This window comes from Mustela lutreola, chromosome 3 (genome assembly GCF_030435805.1).
Source record: "Mustela lutreola isolate mMusLut2 chromosome 3, mMusLut2.pri, whole genome shotgun sequence".
Lineage (NCBI taxonomy): Eukaryota > Metazoa > Chordata > Mammalia > Carnivora > Mustelidae > Mustela > Mustela lutreola.
In genome coordinates this window covers 137,164,671-137,178,972 of record NC_081292.1, presented here as the reverse complement: position 1 = coordinate 137,178,972, position 14,302 = coordinate 137,164,671, and the positions used below count along the sequence as shown (strand labels likewise).

Below are 14,302 nucleotides of genomic sequence, written 5' to 3'. Positions count from 1 at the left end.
CATGACCCTGAGATGTGACCTACGCTGAAACCAAGAGTTAGATGCCCAACCAACTGAGCCACCAAGGTGCCCTTTCAGGTTTCCTTTAAAACTTCAGGAACTCTAGGAACACTGAGCCTGGCATGTGTGGGCCTGGCGACAACACCGTGGGGGTGGGCAGCTACTATGCCCTTAAGGCAGGGCTCAGGCTCTCCAGTTTGCCACTGTCTTCATGGGACTCACTAATATTATCTGCCTGGATCTGGAAGGCAACTGGAATTGGAATCCCTGCATCTTCAAAATATGCCTAGAAATAAATGCACCAAATAGAAACTGGTGCTAGAACCTTGAAGTTTAACACCAGTCTGGCTTTTGGGGCAATGTAGTCTAAAACATTTCCTATACAGCTGAGGCCAAGGGAAGGTAGCAATGGAGACAGAGCTAGGATATCAGAACTGGGATGTTTTAACAGGCCTTTTGGCAAACACCCAGCACTCCTCCTTCCTGGCGTTTCCTTTCCTGTCATGCACACAGAAACTACTCAGAGCTGCCTTTACCTTCTTCAAGCAGGGAGGCAGATGCAGAAGTCTCGCCATGCTTATTACGAATGACAATAGTGTATTCTCCAGCATCATCGGCAAATGTCATTGAAATCACCAGTCTGCACTCCCCAGTTTGCTTGTTGTAGCTCACTTTGTATCTTTATGGAAAAGAACACACATAAAATTCAGTCACAAAAACCCTACGTGAAGAAACCAGCCCTCATGAGGATCTGTGGCACAAAATGCAATGACCTTAGACATATGACTAAGCTCCATGTAAAATAGAAGATTGCTGAGAGAGGAAAATGAATGGACATGAGAAATGAGGGTCAAACAACTTAAAATTTTTGCTTTAAATAAGGTTCATGTATTCTTTGAAATAAATAATAGAATATACTACTACTAGTATCAACCATTTGAAAAGGGCTTCGGTGTTTATGTTAGCAAATGAGAGGTCATTTAAACACTTAGGTATTTCTCTTTGTTCATTATTTTGCTCTCTGTTTCATGGGAAGATCAAATGAATAATCAAAATAATAAATTCCTTTGAATATTTCAATATGAAGCCTCTGGTATGCTATATTTTTTCTTACTAAGATAAAAGAATTAGATTTTTTCATTTGTCATAAGTTTCAGGAAATTCAAAGCTAAATCTTACATTCATTTACAGCTAATTTATTAGCATAAATGTTCATCATGTATAACTAAGTTTCTTCTTCATTACATGACCCTTGTTTTTTTTATCTTTTAGTCACTTAATTATTATGCATTTTTATTGAATCCTATCTTAGATGGTTTCTGGAAGAATATATGTGTGTAAAATTCCACATTTTCTCTATTCACTAGCTCTATACATGTATCAAACAAGAATACAGAAAAAATATATCTTTACATACCTTTTGTCACAAAGCTTTGTTTCTCAATAAGACTTTGTGCAAAACTATAAAAATACTTCAGAATATACTCTGAAGTTTCCATAATGAAAGAGCCTACATTGGGGGGGAGGCTATTTCTCTGTAGGCTTCATATACATAATATACAAATCACAGATAACTCTGTCAGCCATCAAAATACCTGTATCCTGTGGTAAGAGGAACACCAGATTTTTTCCAGTAGACGTGAGGCTTTGGATTGCCGCCAACCTGACATTCAAACACAATGCAGCCACCTTCCACCAGTTTCTGGACCACTGGTTTTGTAATGAAGAAAGGAGCAGCAGGCTCTCCGGGCCCTGCCTGTTCCTCTGTGATGCTAGTATCCGTCATCACGACATCTCTGGACTCTATGAAGCTGGAAAGAGAATTCCCTCCATATTAGCTTCTGCAGTTGCAATGCGCCAATACCAAAGGGACTGAAAAAAATCAAAACTGTACTAGAACAAAAGCAGAAGTATGTTTTACCGTTTCTCTTCCGTGGTCAATCTCTCAGTCACTGTTGTTTCCTTTTCAAACTCCTCTGATGCTAGAATAAGACAGAAGTTTCTCATTTAAGTCGGGTATTGAGTCTGTTTTGTCAGTGACTTATGCTTAGTGTGACAGCTAAGCTGACCCTTCAATGGACCCCCCAGTTCCCCAAGGGGCCATCATTATGAGGCACGCAGAAACTGCACTGTGGAAGGTGTTGGCTGAGGGCAATGGTGTGTTTAGAGGGCGGTAAGAGTGTGCACCAACCTTGCACAGCTAGATAGCAGGATGTACTGACGGTCCCGGCCTCATTCACGGCACTGCAGGTAAATCGTCCGCTGTCTTCTGCAAAGGCTTCGCGAATCATAAGACGGGCAATTCCACTCTGGAAGGTTATCTGGAAGTCTATGGAACTTTCTATTTGGTAGTCTTCCCTGTACCATGTCACTTTTGGGGATGGGTACCCAGAGATGTGGCACTCCAAGGTGACGGATTCACCTTCTATAACCGTCACATTTTTTAAGCCCTGAAGAGAGAAGGAAAAGGAAATACCGATAAGACGTGCATAGTCATTAAGTCATTAATCATCTCTATGAGTTATGACAAGTGGAAGGATTTGAACTTGCACATTCTCATGGCCATAAAATGGTTTTTTTTAAAGGTCAAGACTCTAGAAATATTAGTAAAGAAACCCCCTTGGAAACTGAGTATACCTAACTTGAAATAGATGTCAGGTGTTGCCAAGTTTGTAAGGCAGAACGGTATCAACACCATATAAAGGGGCAACTCTGTACCCTCTGTTATTCTCACATATTTAAACAAAGCAAATGCTGCCACTTCAATAAAACTTTTCCTGCTATTCCCAATCAGAAGTACTCTCTTCTTCCTCTGCTAAAAGCAGGTGCTTTTCACTGCTATATTATGCTTGTCAACTTCTATATGTATCCTTTTCTCTGACACTAAGGCTAAGATATCAAACAGGGCTGGATTGGTCTGTATATCTCCATAACTCTCCCAATAAAGCCTTATACCTCACAGAAACCCATTAAGTTTGTTGACTATGTGACTGACAGTTGCCAAACGGAATTCCTCTTTTTCTTGCCAAATAGTGTATTGTCTTACAACTAGCCTTTGTGAACTCACTAAGGCCATTCCGAGAAGCTAATCTTTGCATATGTTAAAAGTATGAGACCACACATGCATCAACTTCATTACTCACCGAGACCAAGGTTGGTGGGGTAACCGGGATTTCAACAGGTGCAGGCACTCTTGCTACTTCTGCCACCTGTGAATTTTACAAAGGATGTTACAAAATGCCCATGAAATAGGGGGCAAACTCATCAACTCCTAGCACATGCAAAATTGCAAACACAATTTGAGACACAGGAGCTCTGACCCACACCAGACTCAAAAGAATTACGTCTGAACAAGGCAAAGGAGAAAGGGAGGGTGCCCGGCCGAGTACCCCAGTGGCACAAACAGGCCCCACTCCATAGCAATGGCTCAAGAAATGGCATGCAATCCAGGGACTGACCTTGGTTTCTCGCTCATGTAAGACTCTGAAGCGTTCTTCATGGACTGTGCCACCAGTGATGCTCACCCCTACCTCCTTCTTCACTTCGATGCCAGCTTGACTCTTGTAAGTGTCTGGCACATCAGTAAAGGGGAACTGAGGGGAGGGGGTAGGTTCGGCTCTCACTCTAGCCTCAGCAGGCTTCACAGTTGGCGCCTTCACTGACTTGGTGATCTTCTGAGCAGAAGGCGTGGCCGACAACTCTTTCTGTAATGTGGCGATAGCACTACCAGCTATCGATGCCTGAAGGGAAAAGGAGCAATCCATGTCAGAATTCAGAGAGCAAATGGCCACCATCCCTCATTCTGCCAGAGGGGTGTGGGGAGGGGGCCGAGTCTGTGGTCTATACAGTCTTTCAATGCTCTCACTATCACTCTTCTGATCAATGAAAAGGCAGTTAGAGATAAGCCTCTTATTAAGCTCGTCATCATTCCTGCCAATCTGTAAAACACATTTGGAAAATATCTTTCAAGGGTTGTATTTAGAGTCCCTTATTTCATGCTCCTCATAAAGGGATGGAGGGTCTTCTAAAGCTCAGTGGTGAATTTCCAGTTAACCGCCCTAACAATACCACAGTGGGAAATTCAAAATCAGGAAATTACGAAGGTATTTGGTGAATGCCTGAGAACTACATTAAGATAGCACTGTAAAGTTTCAGCCTCAAATCTGGGTGGCAGCTGAAAATGGAGATGTTCAGGAAAATATTTTGAAGGCTTTCTCACTCTTTTTATTCTATCACTTTCTACGGTTATTGGGGCTATTCCAAATATAGGTATTAAATGTTCTTTACAATTCCCTGAAGGCACACAAGATTTGTATTCCATGTCTTAGATAGGTATGAGAACAGGGACTGATGTGAAGGGTTACTATGAGAACAGGGACTGATGTGAAGGTAACTTGCTAATGGTTTTATATGTACTAACTTGCTGCTGATGACAGAGCTAGGACACTAATCCAAGGCTGTGTGACTCTGCCACCCAACCCAACTGCCACATACACTACCTCTCTGCATCTCGTTATATTGAGTATATGAAAGCATGATTTTTCAATGTCTGACTTTATTACTGATATACATTCACAGCCTGAAGCATCTCACAGCATAAGGAAAACAAAACCGTGCGACACACCATCTTTTTACAAATTGTGAAACAGGGAGAGAAGGCTGTATGAATGTGGGTCTTCTTTGAGGTATATGGTAACCTCCTCTTGCTGCTCGATGCTCAGCCTGCTGGACAAGTTTTGGGAGCTAGATTGCAGGGGCTCTGGAGTCTAATGACCGTAAACAGACATCACCAGAGAGAGGCCCACGCTGGCCTACACCCCAAAGACCCTGTTTACGTCACGCATTAGGTACTTATTTCCTTCAAGCCAGACATTTTTGCGTCATGCTCTGTACCTTCTTACCTCATATCCATGTTCTGTCTTAGGGACAGAAATTTTTGAAACAGTAAAGTGAGGGCTTGCTGTGCGGGGGCGTTTATCCACATGGACTAATCTTTCAGTTGTGAGATCTGTAGTTTTCTTGATCTGCAAGGAAATGAGAATCCGTGACAGCACAGTTTACCAGATGACCAGTGCGGTTAGGCTCACTTTCCCACAGATAGAGTGAAGATCCAGCAGGTGTAGACCTACCTGTGATGAAATGTGCATTCCCATTTGATCAGTAGTTGTGATATGAGTCTCAGAAGGAGCCTGGATCACCCTAGGCTTGACTGCTTTAGGGACAATGTGGGGTTCCGAGGCTGGACGCTGGGGATGCTCAGCTACCTTTGTGGTGGAAATGTGCTCCTTATAGCCAGACTCCACAGTGGTCTGCTGAGCATAGGATTCTTCAAGGTGCCTGGGCTCCATGGGTTCTCTGATGCGGGCCTGGTCTACCGCAGCAACCACCGTCGCTACGGCTTCCGCCTTCTTCCCAACGTCCACCTGGAGACAAGGTTTCCAGAATTAATACATGGTAACGTCAAACTCAAGCCGGGATAGCTTCTCCAAGGACAGCCACTGAGAACAGACAAATGCCTGAAGGTGTGGTAGGGAGATGGCACCCATGTTACATGGCTCTGTTAATGTCTCAAGGAATGTGGCGCACAGACGCATTAGGAACTTAATATCTCATTGATGATTATAATGTAATGGATATCTAGTCAGATACATTCTGTATATACCTGCTTAATTAGATGAGACATTAAATCACACACACACAAACCATATGGGACAACACAGGACATATATAAAGGAGGAAGGAGATTTTGAATTTTTCTAGGATTCTATCTGAGGCAGTTAATTAGCACTTGGGAAATTGGAACTCTGGGGCTGGTTATCTTCATTGATTCTTTTTATTTTCCTGTCAATCACTTAGGTTAGTATTGCTGCAATGACAGCAATGATGAAAATGCACTCAAAACACCTCCTGGACCCATCCAGAAAAATCAGCTGCTACCGAGTTGTACAGTTGCATGCAAATCTGAGATAATGTGAAAGCTCATGAAACAATAGTGAGCATATTAATTTTCTTATGATTCCCTAGGGATACAAATTTTTAATCTATTAGAAAATATCTTCCTTAAAAAACATGAACAAAGAGATTCTGATTAAAATGAAAGTGTTAATCATATTTGGATTCAAGAGAACAACCTTCTGCAGTGAGGTTCAATTTACTTTCATTATTACTGGGAGGTAAAGCCAAGAAAAAAAAAGCCAGAAATGTTGTTTTCTCATTTCCATGAATCTGATTAACATAAATAAAAACAGTCTGCAAAGGTGTTTCTCTTTTAAAGAAAGCAAACTGGCTGATGTGGTTTATAAATTATGAGTCTATGCAATACTCAGAAATAACATATCCTAAAAATCACATCATTGTGTCTGTCAGCGCTCTTTAAAACTAATGCTGGAGTATTTTATTAACATCCAGTTTTCTTTTCTACGGCTGTGAATGAAATCGAGGTCTCATCTGAAATGTCCTTCAAGGATGCTGCCTAGGTATTTGCTAAAATTGTTCTTGGAATCATTTAGGATATAAATGAGGGTTTTTTCTGCTATGAAATTGGGCATTTAGTGATCACTGGCTTCAGTCAGTGCTTCTTTCCAGTAAGCCACAAACAATCTCATCTTCCCTGAAGGATTGCAAATGCCGATGTCATTTTACCACTGCGTCATAGGAGAAACTGGGAAATACACATGAGGCTTAGGTAAGTTAACTTTGGTCATCTGTTTTTCTTTTTTAAACTATCCAGGTCATTAGTTGATTTGAATTTTACAGATATTTTTAAATGTTATCTATCTTTGACAGCTAACACAAATATAAATATTTAACATCTCTCATATGTATTTAATGTGGGCCAAAGATTCAAATGAGATACAATGTAAATGCAATCATTCTACAGGCAAAGTAGTATGTATTAAGTATACATACACTTTCAACATATATGTAAAGACTGATATATCATTCTCTCTACATATAAATATGTTTATATATATGTGTGTGTGTGTGTGTATACACTTAACATTTACTATTTTGCTCATAGGGTGATTACATTACATCTCACCTGACTCTTTCAACCGGTCCGTGAGATACTCAGGTTGAATTTTAGTTTTATTTATTTTAACGAGAAAACTTAGGCTCAAAGAAATCATTTGCCAACTAAAATGCACAAATATGCAAATCTTGTTCCTCACTTAAAACCTCTACAAAGAAAAAGAATCTTAATTATGGGCAGGATACTTAACATTGGAGAAGCGTCTATGTACTCTTCTCCTGAGTTATTACACATTGAGTTCATAGACATAAGCTGTTTGGTGGACAACCACAGGTGTGTCCTCTTTGCTGGTACCATTTTTTTAGATGGACTCACATCTCTCCTAGTCTTGGAACCTAGACCAACAGGAAGAAGAACTGGAGCAGGAGAACTAACTTAGGAAATGCAAAGGAAAGTGTTATTTAATCTGGCTTTTCGCAATGAGAAACACTAGCTGTTGCCCCAGAGGAGCCGGGCGAGGTTTAATCATCTCTCATGCTTGGTGACCTCTTCGGCAATTACATGGAACGCTAGAGCACAACGACTCATGCGGCATGAAAAGTTAGGGGTGCCATGATGAAATGGGACGAAGCAGTGCTTTTCACCTCCACAGCATCAGTTTTCATCTCCTCCCGGAAAAGATGGATCTGTTCTTGCTTAATAGCAAATCCTTCGCTAGTCCTTGGCAGTGTGGCTGGTATAGTAGGTTTTGCTGTGGTAACTATTACTTTGGGTATAGATATTTTCTCAGCTTCCATTCTTAGCTAATTTTTAACAACAAAAATAAGAGTCAAATTGATGTGATTTGGAAAAAACAGCAACAATTTAAATATAATCTCAGACAAAGTATGTTATGTATTGGCACTCCTGTCACCAGTGAGATTTCTGAACGGCTGACGTGCCTGCCATTCAGTATGAGACTTGGGTAAAGGTTTAGAAAGTTGATCTTGTCTCAGGCCTTAGGGAAAAAAAAAAAAATAAAACAAAACAAAACCCAAAGATGGAGGCATAGAAAACAACACTGAGAGAAATACAGACAGGACTCAGCCATGACACTAAAGGGATTTAGTTGGCAATTTCCAAATACTATATTGACAATAAGGAATAAAAGTAGGGAAATAGCTTATTTGGGGTAAATGACAGAGTCACAGTAGGTTGGTTAATTCATAGAGATTTCACAACTACAAATAGATCCTACAAATAAACTTTTTCATGGCTTATGTGTATTTTGGTTGGGTGATTCTTTCTCTAGATTTTAATAATGCATCTTGTTTATCTTTAGCAAGATTTAGTATAACAGGCACTGTAATTTTCTCATCTGGTATTTACAGAAAGAACAAAAGATAAACTTTCACTTGAAAAAAAATCATGGGTAATTTCCTGAAATAAGTCTGTATTTTACAACATAAGATACTGAATTTATAACCCCTCAAAACATACATCTTCACGACAGTAAGATTCATCATGAACTATCTTAAAATCAGCCTGCATGCAATTTCAGTCATCAACTTTCAGAGAACTTCTAGATGTTAATAATAAAAAATGGGAAATAATAGCAAAGAGATCAGTGGGGAGAGGAATATGTAGTAATATTAACAACAATAATTTGGTTTTTAGTTTCCAATCATTTAATCATCAAAAAAATAAATTAGGTTAATAGTGTCTCATACATAAGAAATTCTGAGATTGGGATTAATGTATTATGAAAGAGGGGATTGCACACTTGGAATAGCGAGCATCACCTTTCCATGAGAAACTTGGATTTGTTCTTGTCTAGTAGCCATTCCTTCTCTAGTTCTCAGTATTGTTTCTTGTTCTTGGGCTTTAGCAGTAGCAACTGCTATTGTAGACAAGGCAGTTTTCTCAGCTTCCTTCCTCATCTAATTGTTACAGCAAAATCAAAGTTGAAGTTGCACAGGGCTTTAGACATACAAGGTATGACCCTTCCCCCCGCCTAGTGGGGATGCAGGATGGAGTCATTCAGGATTAACTACACAAAAGAAGTTACTTGACAATGTTTGTATATATGGACTGGGAATCACAAAACACAGAAATGTTAACCAAAAAAAAAAGAAAAAAAAAATCTCTGGATGATTCCATATATTTCTTTTTAAAAATCAGGCTAAAAGTGCTCATCTTCATGCAAAGAATAATGGTGGGGTAAAATGAATTACATGTTACAGATGGATGAAAATCAAGTGTGCAGATAAAATTAATGGTAGGCAGTCAACCATTCACCATTCTGCTTTTAGTGTGGAATTCAAAAAGGAAGATACAGACTAATAATTCATAACACATCATAGTTAATGGTCTGCTAGAAATTAGTTAAAGATCAACTTTTCCCATATCAAATACATGTATTCACCTTTTCCTGAGTTATTTGAACTTGTTCTCTTTTGGTAGTGATGCCTTCTCTACTTCTTGATACTAAATCTTGTTCTTTGACTTTGGGTGTGGCAACTATGACTTTAGGTACCACTGTTTTCCTAGTTTCTTTCATTATCTGGTCATATGATAAAAAGAAAGGTGAGAAAATGGTCATTAAATTTCATATAACTGCTAATAAAAGAAACAAGTCAAAATGGAGAAAGGAAGCAACTTTCTTCCTGTTCACAGACACTTCAATCACTTAAAACTATTGTATTTTGTTGCTTGGATCGTCTGTGTTGTTTCATTGCTAACAGTATCAAAATAAGCACAGTCTAGAAGAAAAAAATGTGACCAGCAGTGAAAGAACAAAGGATGCATTTCTCTTTCTCACATTCTTCTTCTTACAACCCACAGGAAATTCTAGTACAGCCATAATCAACACATACTTATGCATTTTGTCGACTGCCCCCGAAACGGGAAGATGGTAGAGTGAACTACAGTGTCATGTTAGTAACAATCCAAAGAAAGTTTGAAAGTTAGGAATGAAAAGTGGCAGTGAAAGCTAGAGAGGTGGCAAACGGATCATGAGAGATTTGGGGGAGCTTTCTATTTGAGTTACAAAAAGGGGAGGTGAAGATGTGATGAGTAAGACCCAGGATGAACACGCAGACAGCTTGCAAATGACATGATGGAGAGTGAATTGCACACCGGCAGGGGTCATCACCTTTTCCTGAGTTATGTGCATTTGGTCGTGGTGTGTGGCAATTTCTTCTGGAGCTCCCAGGATTGTTTCTAGCTTTGTGGACTCTGCAGTGGCAGCTATCACCACGGACGCAGCAGCTGTCATAGCTGTCTGTCTTATCTGATTTTCAGAGTAAAATGAAGGTTTGAGATTCAAAAGAAATAGTGAGATACCCTTGCAATGTTCAGAAGAATATAAAATGTTTAGTAGCAAGGGAGAATATCACATTTCCATCCTAAGGGCCAACACTTAACGTTTAAAACACAGACTTTCGTTTTCCTGAAGAGTAGACTTCTTTTCTGCCCACCTGCTCCTTCGCAGATTGTCCTAGAAACTGAAAAAGGTCTCCTTTTTGAGGTATGTTGACACATGAAGACCCAGTGAGCAGCCACTGGCAAATGAACGGAAAACCAGAGTCAGGCAAGGCTAGCCAGGAACTGGCATTGCCATGGCAACGGGACCTCTATGCCATGATCATGCCAAGTAGGGTACACAGGCATCCAAAGTCTCTCCCTCACTCCAAGGAGAAGGAAACTCATTCAATAGCCTGTCGTCAGCCTTCAAAGGGTATAGAGTATTCTCAGCTAGACTTTTGTAAAAAGTAGCTCTGGGATCAGCAGAGAACAGGAGGTCAAGATTGATGAGTACAGGCACAGACCTGAACAGGAGAGTTAAAAATAGATGCTTCTTTCCTGACCCCTTAAGGCTAGATGTCACATGTGGAAGAGAAGGGGATGTTGGTGACACTGAGGTTATTCTCAGGTGGCTCTGCACAAAAGCAGCAAACACTTCTAGGTCCCTATTTATCAATCAGGAATTGGGATATTTTCTTGAGGAAGGACTGGTGTTCCTTCGGGTCCAGCATCTCCTCACTTTCCCTTGAGATTTACTTGGCGTGCTCAAGGCTGGTGTGTACATGTGTGTACGCACATGTCTTACAACCGAAGTGACTGAGGGCTCAGGTTGCATGTGAGGAAGCTGTACTGGGGGTAACTGGACTGGGATGATTCTGTCTTCCATTTCAATATGCTCTAGAAATGTCACTGATGCGCTCCCAAATGGTTCCCACCATCTCCCCACTACTGATCAACTGAGTGAAAAATTGTGGAATGAGAACAGAATCTCCATCACAGAAGAGTTTCAGAGAAACAAAACAGAAACAACAAAAAGAAAATACATAAAGACTTCTCCATTTAGAGGTTCTGGTAATAGGGTACACGCAGCTGGCTAGAATGTGTATGTGTCAATGAACTACAACATAGTTACAAAATCAGACTTACTGTTTCTTGAGTTACTTGTTTTTGTTCTTGTTTTGTAGTAATTTGTCCAGTAACTCTCGTTTCTTGCTCTTTGGCTTTAGTTGCAGAAATTATTACTTTTGGTACAAATGCTTTTTCAGTTTCTTTTCTTATCTGAAATCAATGATAAAAACAAACTCTTATTGTCTCCCTGTCTCTAATGGAAGTGACATGATGTTTATTAAATACAAAAAATATAACAAACAAACTTCTTTCTTTCTTTGAGGAAAGAAGTAAAATTTTTTCTGGAGATATTACTAAATACATCATCTCATTTTCCAGAACCATGCCCTTTTTTGGCCTAAACCATAATTTATGCTGCTCAGGGGGAAAAAAAAAAAGTTGGATTCAATACCATTTAACTGAATTGGAGAGTTGCCATCTTCTTTAGAAAGACTTCCAATTTTTCATAACTGAGTATATGGGCAATACTATTCTATGCCACTTCTGTCATCTAAAGGTAATCTTAGAGAATCAGGTATTAGAATGGAAGGCCTTAGAAGTAATTTGTCTGACACTTTACCATTACAGATGAAAAATCAGGTATGGACAATTTATAATCTATATTTATATGATATTTTTGCTTTGGAAAATTTCCTAATTATGATGGCTTAGAACATCCAGACTTACTTTTCTAAAATTGAGATGTATGGTCAGAAAAGTTTTGTACATATCCCAGGCAAAATGTTTTCCAAATCCTTCAGCCTCTGAAGGAGGCTGTTTGCATCTGGATGCGTAAGGTGTGTGGAGGGGTGACGCGGGGAGTAGTTTTCCCCACTTACCACTCTCAGACACCATCCCTGACATTCCAGATCTCAGGGCTTAAAAAGACTTGAAAGTTCATCTTCTCAAACCCCCAGCTGACAACTGGCCCCACTGGCCAAAAGCCCAACCAAGTGGCCTTAATCTGATTTGTCCCTAAATGCTTCCAATCATGACTGCCTTTTTCACTTTTTTGGGGTCATTTGACCTACAAAACCCATGCTGTCCATTCCACTTCAAATTCGTGTTCCAAGGTTCTCCTATGGGGTCAGGAAGTAGTTGCCAAGCTATTTTCAAAGCAGTCTGTGCCTGGAGTCCTTCTCTGTTCCTTCCTCAAAATCTACTGTTCCTGGTTTGACCTCACTAGAGTCATGTGTTTGCTTAGTGCATCTCCAGAGCGACAGAGATGAAACCCCTTGTTTGTGTTCAAAGAAGTCTCTTTTGTCTACACAAATGAAGCATCTGAGGACTCTAAGGGACCTTGGTATCTGGTAACCAAGAATACACAGATACAAGGGGATTTTATTTGTTTGGTAACAGCTATGTTGCCCAAAACCAAAACCCTTCACAGTAAACATTATTATGTGCTGACACAGGAACGACAACAATAATTTACATCAAAACCCACTTTTTTCACCTGTTCATGAGTTACGTGCACCTGCTCTTGTTTTGTCGTAATTACTTCTCTGGTTCTTGATTTTAATTCTTGTTCCTTGGCTTTATCGGCGGCCACTACTACCTTAGTTACAGCCGTCTTCTTCTCTGCCTCTTTTTTAATCTAAATTTCAGAGGGGAGAGGAAGGGAAGAGTTTCATGCAACCTTATATAAAAGTTCCAATAATAAATCAGGATGCAGACAGAAATGTCACACAAGAGAGGATAAGGGGGGAAGTTGGAGTGATTTTAAACTATAAAACACATCTATTCAAATATGAGGTTGGGAAATTATCCTGGATTTATAACACTTTCCAGCCATGAATCAAGGGTCACATTTGTTTTGAGGAAAGTAAAAGCAAAGGTCTTTTGGGGAACCTTGGAGAATGGTCCCCCCACCCCCGGCTCTTGGAGCAGCTGAACTCTGGACTGACTAATCTGGGACCACAGCAATGAAAGCACACACACTCCCCTTGTTTAGCTGGCTTTCCTGGCCATCCTTTGTCTGTCTTGACCCAGGACCATGTTGACACTTGAACTCCTTCCTTCTCTGACCTCCCATGCCAATTTTCTGCTAGTTCACTCTTGTCTGTCTACCTGCCTAACAAAGACCAGGATCTGTAGGTATTTCTATCTTGAACACCCTGGGTATCTCAAGCCATCTTTTGCTCAGAGTCCTAGAAATCTGGGCCACAGTGGGCTCAGGACTGCCCTCCACACGCTTGGGTTGCAGGGTTGCCACAGGATCTCTGCACGTCCAGCTCATTCTGGTCGGCCACGTGCCTACCTGTTCTTGAGCAGGCTGGATGTGCACAGCAGTCATGGTTGTCCTCTGAGCAGTGTGCTCTACAGCGCTGATGACTGGTTCTCTCACTCTGGCCATATCAACAGCAGCAACAACGGTTGCAACAGCTGCACTTTTGTCAGTTTCTTGTCTCGCCTGGATTGGAAATGACCAAGTCAATTTTTCAAATGACACGCCCAGCAGACAGTACAAAAGTGCAATGGAAATGAGCAGCCATGAGTAAAACACATGTGGGATAAGTGTATGCCATTGCCGAGAGAGGGGGCATGTATCGTTAAAACCTGTATTTTCTGAAAACCTCATAGAACAGAGACTTTATCCCAATTAAAAATGATTTTCCAGGGTGCCTGGGTGGCTCAGTCGGTTAAGCGTCTGCCTTGGGCTCAGGTCATGACCAAGCCCTGCATTGGGCTCCCTGCTCTGCAGGACGACTGCTTTCCCTCTCCCTCTCACCCTGATTGTACTTCCTCTCTCACTGTGTCTCTCTCTGTCAGATAAATAAGCAAAATCTTTAAAAAATATATTTTCCAAAGCATGAGCCAAATTTGGCCTTCAGTTTCTGTTATGTTCGTCTGTTCAAATGCATTTCCCCTCCTAGCCCCATGGACACAGCTTCATGGCAGGGTTGCGGTTGGAAACACCACCTTGAAAGGAAGACA

At 40.6% G+C, this 14,302-nt stretch overlaps 1 protein-coding gene across 4 annotated transcripts in view; it reads right to left on the bottom strand.

Moving 5' to 3' along the window:
- TTN (titin) overlaps positions 1 to 14,302 on the bottom strand; it is a 282,606-nt gene that overhangs the window by 255,769 nt on the left and 12,535 nt on the right. For all 4 annotated transcript variants that reach the window (XM_059166916.1, XM_059166913.1, XM_059166914.1 and 1 more), the window contains exons 8-21: positions 13,626 to 13,778; positions 12,822 to 12,962; positions 11,405 to 11,536; positions 10,107 to 10,244; positions 9,378 to 9,515; positions 8,755 to 8,892; positions 5,130 to 5,423; positions 4,902 to 5,024; positions 3,459 to 3,740; positions 3,144 to 3,209; positions 2,192 to 2,450; positions 1,922 to 1,982; positions 1,596 to 1,811; positions 537 to 679 (exon numbers count right to left, since the gene is read on the bottom strand). In XM_059166916.1, the coding sequence (XP_059022899.1) occupies positions 537 to 679; positions 1,596 to 1,811; positions 1,922 to 1,982; positions 2,192 to 2,450; positions 3,144 to 3,209; positions 3,459 to 3,740; positions 4,902 to 5,024; positions 5,130 to 5,423; positions 8,755 to 8,892; positions 9,378 to 9,515; positions 10,107 to 10,244; positions 11,405 to 11,536; positions 12,822 to 12,962; positions 13,626 to 13,778 (2,284 nt within the window). The remainder of the gene's footprint in view (positions 1 to 536; positions 680 to 1,595; positions 1,812 to 1,921; positions 1,983 to 2,191; positions 2,451 to 3,143; positions 3,210 to 3,458; positions 3,741 to 4,901; positions 5,025 to 5,129; positions 5,424 to 8,754; positions 8,893 to 9,377; positions 9,516 to 10,106; positions 10,245 to 11,404; positions 11,537 to 12,821; positions 12,963 to 13,625; positions 13,779 to 14,302) is intronic.